The sequence below is a fragment of the Phyllostomus hastatus genome, unplaced genomic scaffold (assembly GCF_019186645.2).
Source record: "Phyllostomus hastatus isolate PE091 unplaced genomic scaffold, TTU_PhHast_1.1 phas_contig_495, whole genome shotgun sequence".
Classification (NCBI taxonomy): domain Eukaryota; kingdom Metazoa; phylum Chordata; class Mammalia; order Chiroptera; family Phyllostomidae; genus Phyllostomus; species Phyllostomus hastatus.
In genome coordinates, this window is record NW_025333895.1 from 8,975,342 (window position 1) to 8,990,453 (window position 15,112).

The 15,112-nt window shown below is 69.4% G+C and overlaps 1 protein-coding gene and 1 non-coding gene across 2 annotated transcripts; one reads left to right on the plus strand and one right to left on the minus strand.

The window, feature by feature from the left end:
- The first annotated feature begins 568 nt into the window (after positions 1-568).
- LOC123823625 lies at positions 569-694 on the plus strand. Its single transcript, XR_006786562.1, has one exon. It is a non-coding gene; the product is annotated as a U6atac minor spliceosomal RNA (small nuclear RNA).
- A 1,992-nt stretch (positions 695-2,686) lies between these two features.
- WDR5 (WD repeat domain 5) lies at positions 2,687-14,891 on the minus strand. The gene is made up of 14 exons (XM_045846317.1): positions 14,750-14,891; positions 12,296-12,468; positions 11,612-11,720; positions 11,242-11,315; positions 10,775-10,864; positions 10,594-10,683; positions 10,380-10,463; positions 8,193-8,248; positions 7,498-7,544; positions 7,136-7,211; positions 6,504-6,537; positions 6,137-6,211; positions 5,091-5,178; positions 2,687-4,358 (listed from the first exon to the last, which is right to left on the minus strand). Exons 2-14 carry the CDS (start codon positions 12,374-12,376, stop codon positions 4,258-4,260), a joined length of 1,005 nt encoding a protein of 334 aa, XP_045702273.1. The 5' UTR covers positions 12,377-12,468; positions 14,750-14,891; the 3' UTR covers positions 2,687-4,257.
- Between the last annotated feature and the right edge of the window lie 221 nt (positions 14,892-15,112).

Genomic DNA, 15,112 nt, shown 5'->3' on the forward strand with positions numbered 1-15,112 from the left:
CCGCCAAGAGTGGGCCCTGGGCGGGGATCGAACCGGCGTTCGAGAGACATGGCCGGGCATGCGCAAAAACAGGGGGCGGGGGGCGGGCGCGGGCGCGGGCACGGGGGCCAAGGCGGGCGACGTTGACGTGTCCCAGTGCCCCTAGCACCCACAGTTCCAAGCGCAGAGCCGCGTCCGGAAGCCCAGGAAGCCGATCTTCTTTCCTCGTCCTCTGATTCGCTACAAACCACTTTCATTTCCGCAGAAAGATCCCAGCCGTTTTCCGACCTTCGGTGAGACCTATTGTTGTTTTGTTTCCGGGGGAATCCAGCCGGCCGAAGGACGCTGAGCACTTCCGGGTGCTCCTCGCAGCGTCTGATTGGCCAGATTTATGAATATATTAGAGCACGAAAAATAGAGGTTTCTCACTCGCCTAAATCAAAATATAGGTGATTTAGAGTAGTCGTGGCCGTTCATAAAAGGTGTGAACACTCTCACGCGCGTGTCTCAGATGCACATGGACAGTCACCCTAGACGAGAAGTGACGCAGAACGAGGGCTTTAAATGGCCGGCTCGCGCAGGCTCGTTTGTGTTGTATGAAAGGAGAGAAGGTTAGCACTCCCCTTGACAAGGATGGAAGAGGCCCTTGGGCCTAACAACACGCATACGGTTAAGGCATTGCCACCTACTTCGTGGCATCTAACCACTGTTTTTTTTTTTTTCTTTTCCCCCTGCACCGCGCACGTGCAAGCCCGACCGCGGGGCCCGCGGAGGCCTCCCGGGTCTCGGGGCCTCGGGGCCTCGGCGCCTCGGCGTCGGGCTCCTCTGATCCACGCCAGGCCCCCCGCACCGACACGAGGGAGACCCTGGGCAAGCGCGCCTCTCACGGGCCGCGTCGGGATGCTAGGTTTCTGCCGCCCGCACCCCACTCCTGCCCGCGCCCGCGTCGTGGGCGGTGAGGCCCGGGTCTCAGCGAGGGCCCCGCCCGGGCACGGCGTGGGCGTCCCGGTGCACCCCCGGGCCGCCCTCCCAGGCCCAAGAGCGGGAAAGGATGTGCGTTCCCACTCAGGAACCCCCCCGAAAGGCAGCCCCGAGGGCTGGCGGGGCGGTTCCCCCCGTGTCCGGAGCACACGCTGCTGGGGCCTGAATGGAGCGCTGGGTTTGGGGCCTGGATGACGTGTACCTGACCGATGCAGGGGGATCAGACCGGCCCGACGGAGGACGCCGCTGCTGGACAAAGCGCCCAGCGCCATCCACGAGCTTCTGGCGGAACCGGGAGCAGGGCGGCAGGGGCCGCCCCGGCCCGCAGACCCGGGGCTGGACATTCCCTCGACCCCGCGCGGTTCAGACCAGCCCAGTGCTTGGGGACGTGGGTGCACACGTGTGTACACACTGAATACAAGTGTATGCGTACCTTTTAGAAGATACTAAAGCAACTGGGGGAGTCTGGATATCAGATACTTCGTTCAAGAGTATTTTAGGTGTGACTGTGGTATTGTGGGCCTGAACGCTCTTGAAGACGCTCCTTTTGCAGGTGCTGCGTGTTCGCCGCTGAGTAACAGGTGGAGGGAGAACGTGCCGCGCGCGAAGCCCAGGGAGCTGGGGAGGCCGGAGCCGTCGCCTGGGAGACGCAGAGCGGCCACGGGAATGGTCTGAGCTGGAGGCGGCCTAGGCGGGCCCCTTCCCCCACGAAGACCAGCCTTTACCTGGGCCCGGCGGTGTCTCTGTGCGTCTGCAGCTACAGGCCTCCGGGTGGGTGGTCGGAGTCGTTCCCTTTCCTCTGGGCCCCTTGCAGCACAGCCACCTCCAGAGACCACAAGCCCCTCCTGGTATCCGCTCCGTGGTCAAACAAGTTGGTGGCTGCCATAGCACCTCGTTTCTATCCAATCCGGGGTCCTCCCCGCACCCCTCACCGGGCTTCGCTCCCTCCCACCGCCCTCATCTGTCACTCACGACTTTCACGGAGTCCCTTGGGTTTCCCCCTGGAGACTCATGTATAAAATGAGCTGCAGAACGGACGTTGTCCAGACTGTCTTCTCAACCCACTGGGATTCTGCTTCCCAGTTGTTGTCAGTCTGGCTCAAATACACTCGTAAAACAATTCCTACAGGTGTCAACGTTTCTTACGTGGACAAAATGGCTGGGCTTTACCCTACCAGGGAAGGGGCACATAACCGTGCCTGGGACGTGAGGGTTTCTCCTTGAAACTTCCTGTAATCAAGTTTTGGTTTTAGTGAACATACGACATCAGGGGTGTCACACTCCTTCTCACCGGGGCCACATCAGCCTCGCGGTGGCCTTCAGAGGGCTGAATGTAGCTTTGGGACAGACTGTGTACGTGTAACTAACTGCTCCTCAGCAGTTAAGCGAGGGCTCCTCTTGGCCGCCGGGTAGAACCAGGTGGAGGCCGGGCTCGGCCCTCGGGCCTCGCGTGTGCCCCGGGGCTCCAGCTGCTCCCAGCCGGCGCGGCTGCAGGGTCTGGGCGACTTCCTGGGCCTGTTTCTGTCACACTGTCGCCGACTCGCACAGACGTGTGTCACCACAACACTCAGGGCTGTCCAACACTGAGAACAAAACCAAACCACAAAGCACGGACCTTCACCCCAGCGCCCTGTAGGCAAGACCCGTGCTGAGCCCTCTCCCGATAACAGCTCCGTGTTAAGGTAAAAACTCCTTAGTGGACCAAAATAAAAGACATGAAAACCTGTATTTTCAAAAAGAGAATGTATTTTTACATAAATCTACAACAGAGAATTCCAATGTAGAAAAAATACACTATATTCAAGGGTACAGTGCTCCACACACCGCCCGCCACTGCCCGGGCCAACCGGCACCAGCACCCACAAAACTGAGGGGCCCCGGCGTCCCCAGAGCCAGGCCCCGGGACACCGACACGAGACCTTAGCCTTTCCCACCAGAACACGCTGCAAGTCCAGGTCCCGGCCCGAGTGTCCGACCCGCACCGCACAGCCGTCCACGCCCTGCCCCCAGACGGGCGACCCCGAGGGCACCCACTTCCGGAGGACAGGGACCATGGGCAGCCTGCTCCCAGAGGCCTTTAGAGCCACCACGTTCACGCTGCGACAGTGGCCACAGGGGTTCCCCAGAAGCCCGTCTGAGGGCGGCCCCCCATCCTTGCCCACCTGCCTGCCCGAAGGCCAAGGCCTTGCCCACCACCTGGCATCACCTAGAGCCCCAGCACTGGGGCGTGGGCCTCAGCAAAGGGGAGGAGGGCTGCACCCAGCCCGTCGCCCCAGGTGGGACTGTGCGCCCCCTAGAGGTCCCAAGGCTGGCAGACTGGGTTTGCACCCCAGGGGGGACCTCGCTCCACGCAGGGGTCCCTGTGGGCTGGCAGCAGCCACATGACACTGGTTTTCGGTGCCTGCCCCACGCCCACCACTGTGGACACACGGCTACCTGGTGAGGGAGGGGCAGGAGGACCCCACCCCGCAGACCGGGGCCCAGGCCAGGAGCCAGGGGCCAGAGCCCCCGGCACCCCAGAGGTCACAGAGCCGTCTGCGGTGTCCTGTCGGGAGTTTCAGGGATCTCGGCTCCACCCCAGCAGGGACCCCCCCCACCCCAAGAGCACGTCCCTGGCAGCTCCAAGCTCCTGGGCACGAGGACAAAACGATGACGAGCCACTGGAGGAACCCGTCCCTGACTAGGTCCTCCCACCTCCTGCCAACCGGGAGACGGGCCCACCAGCACAGCCTGCCCCCCGGCCGGGGCGCCGTGCACTGCGTGAGCACCGGGGACCGCCGGCACGGGGACGGGGACCCTGACCACAGAGGGGTCTCACAGGCACAGCCTCCCACGGGGAGCCACTGTGGCAGGAACGGGGGTAGCGGGGCGCACGGTGACAGCGCCTGCCGCGGAGGGCGGGGCCCGCGGAGGCTGGGCCGGAGCGCGGCCGGGCGGCAACTGGGCACAGCGCTGCACGGGGCAATGAGACATCGAGAACAGCACAGGACGTTTACTGGAAAACACACAACGCTCAATAAACTGAACTTCACCTCACCCTTCTGGAATAAAAAATTAAACTTTTTGTGGACTGTTTGAACACAATACAGACTAGGAACTCTTCCCCAGTGTGAGAGGAATTGGCAAGAAACGTCTCCTTCTAGAACTTTCTGATGGTAACACTTTCCCCGAGGCCGTCGTCTTCAGAGGCGGCTCAAGTCCGGGCCCCTCCCAGATGCCCCGGCCCGGCCCCGGGACCCCCGAGACGCACCGCTCCTCGCCAGCCCGGCGGCCTCCCGGCAGCCCCGGGCCCCGGGCCTAGCAGTCGCTCTTCCAGAGCTTGATGGTCTTGTCGTTCTCCAGCGCTGCCGAGGCGATGATGTTCTCCGTCGGGTGGCACGCCGTCGAGATCACGACGTCTGGAAGCCGACAACAGTCACCACGGCTACCTCCAGGCATGGGGCCACTGCCCCCCGCCCCCCCGCCGCTGCCCGCCCAGCGCTGACCACTGCTGCGCACAGCCACGCACTGCTGGCTGCGGTGTACACAGAGGGACCGGGGACCGGGGGACCGGGGGACCGGGGGACAGGGGGCGGGACAGGGAGGGGGCGGGGGAGACGGCAGGCTCCGTGACACTGAGCCCCGGGCCAGAAGGCCGCAGGAGCAGCAGCCTCCGGGAGCCAGTCTGCCCCCAGGGGACGGGCTGGCCAGGGGCCGAGCTTCCTCCCAGGCTGTCCCCGAGGGGCACAGACCCCGTGCCGGGCGCAGGCCGACGTCAGGGGCCCTCTCGCTCCAGGCTGAACCCCACGGGGTGCTGTGTCTTAGGGGGCGCGTCCGACACACTGCTCTCTGCCGACTGCAGAAGGTGCAGGACAGGAGGGGGAGGGGCGCCAGGGCGGATGGGCACCCCGAGTGCTGAGCACAGACAAAGGGGGACCCCAGGTGCGGAGGAGCCGGCAGGGGCAGCCCCTCAGAGCTCAGGCCGCCAGAGACGTCGCGGCTGAGGTCGCCTGGCCCTGGCCGGTCACCTCCGGACGGTGGTGTCGCCAGGCCAGCAGAGGGCCAAGGAAGGAGGTGGAGCCAGGACCCGAGCACCGGCGCCCATCCACACCCGTCCCCGGTGCGCGGCCCGCGGCCCCGCGCAGGCTCACCTGTGTGGCCCTGCAGCTTCTGCACGATCTCCTTCGTCTGCAGGTTCCAGATGTACACCAGGTTGTCCTCCGAGCCCGACACGATCCACTGGGGGGCAAGGGCAGAGGGTGAGGCGAGGCCCCACCTCCTGGCGGCGGGGAAGGAGCCCAGCCCCCGAGCCCCGGGGGACGGCGGTCCTGGCCAGGCGGCTCTGCGCCCCAGCCCCTGGATAGCACGCGGCGGACGCCTGGGATGCCCGGGGGCGGGGAGGGGGGGTGCAGAGGGTCCACTGAGTCTTCTCTGCAGAATGGGGGCGTTCCTCACTTCCACAGTGACTGCTGGTCCGCTCGTTCTGAGCGTCTCCCGCTGTCGGCTCCCGGTGGGGAGGCCGGGGCGCTGCGGAGGAGCGCCGCTCGGCCGGAACGTCCGACCGCTCCCCACGCGGCAGACGAGAGACTTCGAGAACCGCCTGCGGCGCGTCTGACCGGCCACAGGCCCTCCTCCACGCACGGCACAAATCCTCCCTTGCGTTTCCGATGCATCTATACCTTCCTTGACGTGATCAAGAACACGCTCAAGTCGTTGGTATTTTCCCCCATCTTCAACGTTCAAGCGACCACACAAAAAAGTCACCGACTCTGATGACTTTTCAAACGCAGGCCGACGGGACAGCCCTCACGGCACACCCGCGCAGCAGTGCCACGGACGTGTCAGACGGCAAGGCGCGTCCAGAGCCGCCGAACGGAGGCGACGCCAGGGACCTCTCGGCCGCCCAGCGAAACGTCCCCTTACACTGCCACTTCCTAAGGCGAGCGTCACCGTCTCCGCCACACGCCAGGGCAGCAGGGTGGGCGGGGCCCTGGCCAGGAGCTCCCCCCACCCCCCGCGCCAGGTCAGCCGTCACCGGGGCACGGAGTCCACCCCTTTGGGAGTGAGCTCGGCAGGTGTGGGGGCAGGCGAGTGAGAACCGCCCCCCACCCCTCGGGCGGGTCACCAGCCGTGCCGCGCGACCTCATCCGGCCGGCCGACAGACGCCCGCAGGCACGGGCGCGGGCCAGAGCCTCACCTTGCCGCCGGTGACCGAGAAGTTGGCGAAGATGCAGTACTTCTCGTTCTTGTGCCCAGTGTAGGTCTTCAGGCACTGCGGGGACAGGGCCGCGCCGCTCAGAGCCCTGCCCGCCCGCCCAGCCCCCTGAGACCGGCGCGCAGGCCCAGGAAGGCCGCAGCACTGAGCCCCCGTGGTCCAGCCTCGGCCTGCCCACTGGCCATCGGTGAACCCCTGGTCTCAGAAGCCTGCACTGAGCCCACGCCCCGGGGCGGCTCCCCGAGTGCCCTCTGCCCAGGGCCTGGCTCAGCTCGGCCACGGTCAAAGCCTCACCCGGGACCCGCCCACCCAGAGCCCAGGCCCAGCGAGGGGTCTCTTGGCCACTCACCTTCCCTTTGCTGTAGTCCCAGAGCTTGAGTGTGCTGGAAGGAGGAAGGGGGGGTCAGACACGCACCCCCGGGGTCTCTTGGAGGCTGCCCGCTGGCGCTGGGCCCCCTCCCGCTGCCCCCGAGTTTGGAGCCAGGCTGGGCCGGAGCCCCCCACCCCTTCCCTGTGCAGGGGCCCAGCACCGTGCGGGGTCCGGGGACTTCAGGACGGACGCCCCCGGGCACAGGGTGAGGCGAGGACCCCAAGTGCTTGCCGGCCAAGGACGGGCTGCCGAGTCGTGCCCCCCACCGCTCAGGGGTTGTCCCGAGCCGCTGGACAAGGGCTGGGGAGGCCTGGTTCCAGAAATGCCCAGAACAGACCTGGGCGCCACACGGCCCCGCGCTCCGGGGCCGGGGCCGGGCCTCACGAGGGCTCCCCGCTGGGCACACAGGGAAGCCGGCGCCCAAGGGCCTCCTGCAGAGGGCGTCGGTCAGGGCCATGGCCGCAGGAAGGGAAGTCGGACCCCAGGGGGGTCGGGGGGGGGACAGGAGGCTCGGGGCAGACCCCGAGAGCAGCCCGAGCCACCCCGGCACAGACCGAGACCCGCAGCCGCCCCAGCAGCTCGCAGCGGCAGCGGGGGCGCAGGACACCTACTTGTCCAAGGTCGCAGCCAGGATGTACTTGCCGTTGGGGGAGAACTTCACGAAGGACACGGGGGGGTTGTCGTCATCTGCGTGGGGACAGAGCGGCTGACTCGGGGGCCCTGGGCCCCAGCCCCAGGCAGGAAGGGTGGCACCCATCTTGGCTCAGGACCCTGGGGGGGCGGCCCACCTCCTCTTCTCCAGCCCCCGGCCTGACCTGAGAGCCCTGCCCGCGACCCCTCTCCAGCCAACGGGGCCCCTGCAGGGGCACGACGCCCCCGGGAGCGCTCCCACACGGGCCCCAGGCCCCGGCAGCAAGGGGGTGGGGGCGGCTGCGGGACAGCCTGGGACCGAGCCCCCAGCCGGCGGCCTCACCGATCAGCGTCTTCAGGCACTGGCCCGAGGCGGTGTCCCAGATCCGGCTGCAAAGTGGAAACGAGCAAGGCTTCAGAAGCCGGTCCCAGCCGGCAGCACGTGGACAGGCCCCCAGCCTCCCCACCGGGCGCGCCCAGCAGCTCCCCCCCCGCCCCGGCCCGTCCTCTGGCCTGCGGGGGCCCCGGAGCCCGCAGAGGGTCGGGGGGTCTCCAACCCGAGCCCGCCGCCGGCCCCGAGGGTGCGCCGCCAGTGCAGCCGCCAGCGCAGCCTGGCCCACCGGGGCCACGGCGACTCGTCTCCTGCTCGCGTCACCTCTGCTCCACGGGACGCGGCCCCCTCGCGTCTCCTCCCTCCCCCAGCTCGGAGTGGGACGCTCTCCTGGGGCCGGCGCCCCTCCGCCCGACAACAAACCCATGAGGAGCCCCCGCCCCGGCCCAGCCCCTCCCTTGGCTGCACGGCCCCCCCACGGACTCCGTAGAGCCCGCCTGCACCCCTCTGCCCGAGCCCCTGTCCCCGGGGCTCCTGCGCCCCCGTCTGTGGTGGGGGGTGTCTGGATGCCCCACTCAGGGCAGACACTCCCTCGGGGGGACACCAGGCGCGGCAGCGCCGACTCCTCAGCGGCGCATGCAGCCCCCTCCCCTCCCCCTCCCCCTCCCGCCACCAGCCGGGCGGCGGGCTGCCCGCCCCGCACTCACCAGAGCCCGTCGTAGCTGCTGGACACGATCAGGGACCCGTCGCGGTTGAAGTGCACCTGGGGGGGGAGACTCGCTTTCAAACCCGCCCCCACGGCCCTCCCTGCGCCGCCCTCCGTGGGGCCCTCCGGGCCCTCGGGCAGCGCGGGGACGGTCACTCTCCCGGTGTCTCCCCGGCAGCCGGTTGGACGACGAGACAGAGCAGGAGGAGAGGCCCGAGGCAGCCCGGGGAGGGCGCACACCCGCCGCAGCGACCTCCCCCTTCCCTGCCCGCCCGGGTCTTCTCGGGGGCGGAAGGACCGCAGCGCTAGGGGCTCTGCTCACCGTCGGCTGCTGCCGCTTTATTCCGCGTCCTGGGCCAACTCGGCCCGGGACGAGCCCCTCACGACCAGGACCCCCTTTCCGACACCGCCCTGCTCCCTGCGGCGGGGGAGCCCCCTGACGAGGCATTGAGCCTCCCTCCCCGGCCACGCAGCAGCTCCCCCGCCACCCAGGCCGGGTCACCACCGTGGCACTGCTGCCAGGCCACCGCGCCGTCCTCCGCTGCGCAGCTGCGTCCCCGACTCGGAGGTGCCGGGGCACCGCGCCGTGAAACCGAAACGCCCCACACCGGCCCACACACACAGCCGCCGGCACCAGACACGCCGAGGGCTGGAGGCCGGGATGGCGCCCCACCCCGCCCAGGGGTGCGGGGCCCAGTCAGCCTGCCGGGACGCCCATGGGCACCACACCAAGGGCAGCCTCCTCTCCCAGCAGCGGCTGCAGAGACCAGGCGCGGCGCCCCCGGCGGGCTGTAGGGGCCCGGCCCTCCTGCAGTGGTTTCCGCGTGTGCACGCGACGGCCGAGCCGCCACCACGGTGCTCCGCAGAGCCCACACGCACGGGCGTCTCCCCCTGGACACGGCGCTCGGCGGCCGCGAGCGGCAGGTGGCCTGGGTGCCGATCGCCTGGCCTGGGCCACCGCCCAGCTGCGGCCTCAGCGTCCTCCCCTCCCACCGGCCGCATCAGCCAACGCCCTTCAAGCCGCTGGCAGCTGCCCCCAACCGTGTGGGGCCCAGGCGGCCTGTTCTAACCCACGGCGGCCCGCCCGCGGCCACCTGCTCCTCCGGCCTGCAGAAGACCCTCCTCCGGAGGCCGCCGCACCCGACGACGCACAGATACAGGCCCCCCCCACGTGCCGACGCCCACTTCCTTCCCGCCGCGTCCAAGCACCGCCTCAGCCAGCCCGGCTCGGGCGCCGGTCAGGGACGCGCGAGGACTGCCCGGACTGCAGTCACTCAGAACCCTCCAGCGCCAGCCCCGCGGCAGGTGCACGGTGCCGGGGGCCGCAGACCGCACGCCTGCAGGTGGACCAGCGGCTGCAGAGACCTCGCCGCCACCGGACGGCGGCTGCGTGCTGGTGAACACGGACCCAACCCAGGGCGCGGGGCCGACTCCAGCGCCTGCGGCTCCCCCACGGGGACCCGCCGCTCACGGCCTGGCCTTTTTCCCAGCGAGCTCACTTCCCTTTCATAGGAAACAGAGATCAGAGGAAAAACGCCTCCAACACAACGACCCCCTCCACAGGCAGCTCTCCACGCAGCTCCTGGCCCCCCCCGCATGGTGGCCTGTGATGGCCGGCAAGGGCCGGGCCCCTGCCAGCACTCGGCTGCCGCCTCAGCCCACAGACAGGCTCTCCCAGGCCGGAGGGGCCCACAGCCACGCCCCACGAGACCTGAGAGGGTGGGGGGACCGGCTGCCCTGACACGGGGAGCCCTCTGTCCGCACGTGACTCCGTCCAGGGCTGACGTGCCCCCAGGCTCCCCGCTGACCAAGGTGCACTCTGGCCGCATTTCCCACTGAGCAGCCGACGGCCCCGTGCGGTGACCCTGTGTCCTCCCTGTGCTCTCCACTGCCACCCGGGAAACTGCAGGGCTGGGGCCGCACCCGGGGGCACCCATGGGGCCCGCCGGCCTCCAGCCACCACCCAGCTGATCCCAGCAACTGACCCCCCCCAGGCCAGGGCGGGGCTCCTCCTCCAGGGCTGACCACTCTGCTCCAGGTTAAGTTTGGGGACACCCCCCCACACTACAACCCCTCGTCCTTCCCAGGGGCTGGGAGGTCACCCAGGGTCCCCACGGCCCCATCCCCGGTCATCGCTCCGCACTGCCGCTGACCGTCAGGGCCGGGCGGTGCCGAGAGAGGGACTCACGGCTGAGACGGGGTCCGAGTGGGCCGGCAGGGTCTTGAGACACTTCCCCGTCTTCACGTCCCATATCCGCACGCTCTCGTCAAACTGAGGGCGAGGGGAGAGGTCAGGGCCGGCCCGAGACCAGGACCTGCCGGCGCCCGGGCAGCGCAGCGCAGAGGGCTCGGCAGCAGCCCCGCCCCCCCCCCGCACCCCCGCCCCGGGGCCGCCCACTCACGGAGCCCGAGACGATGAGGTTGGACTGCGGGTTGAAGTTGCAGCAGAAGACGTAGTTGCTGTGTCCCTTCAGGGTCTTCAGACACTTTCCCTGGAAGGAGCGTCGTCGGAGAGTGAGTCCCGCGGGCCGACCGCCCCACGCGGCACCCGGGGCACCCGCAGCACCCGCGGCGGCCGCTCACCGAGCTCACGTCCCAGATCTTCAGGGTCTTGTCGTCCGAGGCGGAGACCAGGAGGTTGGAGTCCGAGGACCAGGCCACGTCCGAAATTCCCTGCGAGGGGCACACAGGGCCACCGTCTCAGTGGGGGGCACACGGCCGGCCCGGCAGGCCAGACCCTGACACCCAACTACAGGAAGACAAGCAGGCCCCCCGCCCCACAGCCCCGGGCGACACCCGCCCCCCCAAGCTCCACAGGCCCCTCTCCCACCCACGCAGCCCAGCGGGCTCTCCTTTTCCACCCACGTGACCTTCTCAGTAAACCATCCCTCGTATTCCAGCGAACCAACGGCCAACAACCCCCAGAGAGGATTTCGGGGGAGACCCAACACCTTCACCCGGCAGGCCCGGGACAGGGCCCCCCCCCACCCCAGTAGCCGCTGGCGCCAGGCTGCCCAGCGGTCGCCCCAGGGTGCAGGGCGGACACCTACCAGCTTGTGCCCGGATATGGTCTTCTCGAACTTCCCATCGTAGGCGCCCCAGATCTTGATGAGTTTGTCTGCGGCTGGAAGACAGAAGCAGCAGAGTCGCGCTGCCCGGCCGCCCAGCGTCCACGACCCGGGCCCTCCCACAGGAGCCCCCAGGACCAGTGGGAGGGGCCCTGAGCCACACGGGAGAGCCAGCGCCCTCCCCTTGCCCACCCCCACCACCACCCCCGGTGGCAGGGGGCACAACCCAACAGGGAGGGACTAGTCAACCTCCAGGCTCACGAGTAGCCCATGCCGCACCGACCCACAAGGGCGGGCACCGGCGGCCCCCCAGCGGGCCCCTCCCGGCGGCCGAGGCGCCCCTGGCACCTACAGGAACTCGCCAGCCACTCCCCGTTGGGGCTGAACTTCACGGAGGACACCGCCTTCGTGTGGCCAGCCAGGGTGAACTTCAGGGCGTAGTTCGGCTTCACGGGCGTCGGCTGCAGAAGAGACGGCGCTGGTCAGCGGACGGTGGGCGCCGCCGTCCGGTCCAGCCGAGGGCCAGTCTGGGATTGACTCCCCGAATGTAACCTCCGCGTCGGACCTACGTTCGGGCTCCAAACCAGCGCCCAGGGCCTCCCCGAACCCCGCCTGCGGCCCATCTGGAACCCAACAAGTCTAAACTCGGCTGCTCTTCCTCCTCCTGCAGCCCCCCTCAGTGTGGGGACCCCTGCCCCCCACTGCGGGAGCTCGGGGCAGGCGCCCACCAGCAGCGCAGGCACGCCTGCAGACCTGCCCTGGCGTCAGATCTGTGGGCCGGGGGCGGGGCGGCTGGTGGGGGGGCAGGGCGCGGGGGCTTCACAACAGACACTGTCTTCCGAGGAGGACGGAGGAGCCGCGTTGTTGCTGAAGCCCCCTCACCGGGGGACAGGGCTGGGAGCCGCCACATGACACGCAGGTGAACAAAACCAGCAACTTCTGGGCGAGGGGGGAGGGCAGGCCGACGAGCCTGAGACCACCCAGGGCCCTGCAGCCCAGGCGCCCCCGCCGGCCCCCGGCGCCCCCGGGGACTCGCCTTGCTCTGTGCGGCCGACGACGAGGGGGTGGGCTGGGCTCTGGCAGCCTCGGTCTCCGGCTTCTTCTCCTCCGTGGCCATGGCTCTGAGGCCCGCCGGGCGGGGTGGGAGGCCCGGCGGAGGGCGCGCAGCTCCAGACAGAGGACTCGCGGCGGGCGTCTGCTGATCAGGACCTACGGCCAGGGGCCCAGGCCCACGAAAGGAACACAGTTCAAAAACTAGTTTGTAGGGAAGAGGACGAAACCTGTCTGGCCACTGTCCTGAGCTCAGGTGCACTGCTCCAAACAGAGGCACCTGACCTTGACCGCGCTCCTTGCCCTTGCGGATGCTTCCCAGACGCTCCACCAGACACCCCACCACCCTCTTCCGTGACTGTCCCCAAAGACACGCCAGCCACTCTGTGACCCCACAGGCACGCAGCGAGGCAGGCAGGTGCCGTCTCCTCCAAAGGCCCTCGCGGTCAGAAAACAGACCGAAGGCCCCGGTCAGGAAGCCCGCCGGCCCCACTGCAGGGGCCCGAGCCTCAGGGCGCACAGACCGGGAGCTCATCCAAGTCCTCAGTCGCGTCCCAAGTGACACGGTGCTCACAGCCACGCTCCGTGGTGCTCAGGGCACCCTCCTCACGGTCACGCCCGCCTTGCTGTCGCCCTGTGCCGGCTGCAGGCGCAAGGCGCTCCCACGGGGCTGGCAGCTCCCAGGACTACGGGTGGGGAGACTCGGGTGGGGAGCCCTGGCCAGAGCCAGCTCTGCCCGCCTGCGGCAGCCTATGTGTTCAGGTCACCGCAGGTGAGGCTCACACCGCAGGAGGGGACACCACGACAGTCAGAACTCCCGGGGAGCTGCAGGGCAAAGTGCTGTCCAGAAGCACACCAGGGGGTTCGGAAACCAAGGAAGAAGCGTCAGTCAGAAGGGGGCCACCCAGCCCGCGGCCGCTGGAACCACCACCAGTGAGTTCACACACTAAATCGTCGCCTGGGGCTCGAAACTCGAGTTTGCACGGGCTCCGAGCAGTGCAAGTCTACGCCCAAGCAGGGAGGAGTCACTCGGCGACACAGCTGTGCAGGGCCTGGCCCCGCAGGCCGCCTGCAGCCGGGATGGAGCCCCGGCCCTGAGCGGGAGAGGGAGGGCAGGCCGCTCCACCTGCCCGGGAGACCGTGCCCGCACACCGCTGAGGCTCAAAAAGGCGCCTCCGCCACCCTTTCCCGGGCCGGGGCCGGGGGTGGGGGTGGGGGCGCTGGGCAAGGGGGCGTGGCTAAGGGCAAGGGCCGCAGAGGCGGCAGCGGGACCACACAAGGCCGGGCGCTGTGGAGCGCAGCAGGCTGCACTCGGAGGTGAAAAGAGCCCCTCGGGGGGCCCAGACAGGCCGTTTTAGCATAAAAATTGAGACCCACCAGGAGGCAGGCGGGGCTGGAGCACACCCGCCGCTCCCAGGTGAGGAAGCAGGATGCCGGCCCGGCCGCCCATACCTGGGGGCCCCACGGCTGCTAACACACAAAAACCCGGCCGGGCTTCTGAGAGCGCTGCGGGACCCCGCGCCCTCCGAGTGTCTGCCCAAGGGGAGGGTGGGCGGCGGGCTCGCATTCTCCATGACCGCGCCCGTGGCTCCGTGGAACCATTGTTTTGTGGCCGCGGGGAGGCTTCCTAGAAAGGAGGTCTGAGCAGGGGAAGGAGGCGGCGGCTGGGAGGTAGCCCCCGGAGGGAGACCCCTCCTCCTGCCTGCGGGCTTTTCCCCCGGGCGGGCCCGGGGCCGCCCGAGCCGCGGGCGACTCCAGACGCACGTGAAGTGCGGGCCGCTGAGCTCCGGGGCGGAGGCCAGGCCCGCAGGTGCGGGCAGACAGGTGGTCGCCCGCCGGGCGGCGCGCTCTCCCGCCTGGGTCCTGCTGTGCCCCGGGCTCCGCTCCCGGGGACGGGCCGCCTCGGAGGCGGCCTCGAGCAACGGGTCCGTCCGAGCGCCGGGAAACGGCCCCGGGTGTCTTTCCACATCGCCCAGAAGGGCCCCCGCAGGCCGGACCAGAAGCTGGCGGGGGCTGCAGGGCGAGCCGCGGCAGAGACCGTGGGGGTCGGGGGGCCTGCGGGCTTTCTCCGGAGCGGCCGCGGGGACCGGGGCAAGTGCTGACTAGCGGCAGAAAGAAGCCGCAGCCCACGGGCGGAGGGCTCGTCACCAGGCCGTTGGGGAGCGGCCGCCGGGGTGAACGCCCGGGACCGCCGGGAACCGGTGAGGGCCCGCGGGGGGGTGGGGCACGGGGCCTCCGGGGGCGAGGCTGCAGTGAGGGGCCGAGGGGCGCCAGGCGGGCACCCGGAAGGCGAGGCGGCGTGGAGGCGCGGGGCTTCTGCACCGAAGGGCCCCGGCGGGCCGAGGCCAGGCCCGCCGGAACACGTGCGGCAGCGGTGGTTTGGGGGTGCAGCGACGCGGGGCCCCCGCGCGTGCTCGCGGGCTGGGCGTCCCCCGCTTACCTCCCGGGCTGTGGCGAACGGCAGCGGGCGCTCCGGGAGTCGCGCTGGCCGCCGACTGGGCGGGAGCCGGGCCGAGCTCGACTGGTCGGCGCGGAGCCACAGTGCGCGTGCGCGGAGGGCCCAAGCGGCGTCGGGGCGGGGCCAGAGCACAAAGCCGGCCTCTCGGAGAGGCGCTACGGGCAGCGGCAAGGGGCAGAATGCCTCGGGCGGGGCCAACGCCTTAAAGGGACAGTACGCCGTGTGCGCTTTCTGCTTAAAAGCCTTAACTCCAAACGTGGCCGGCACAGGCCGTCCTTCCCCTGCACTTTCTAAAAACTGAACTATAAAGACACTACCGCAAAGTGCTACGGTGCCCCTCGAGTG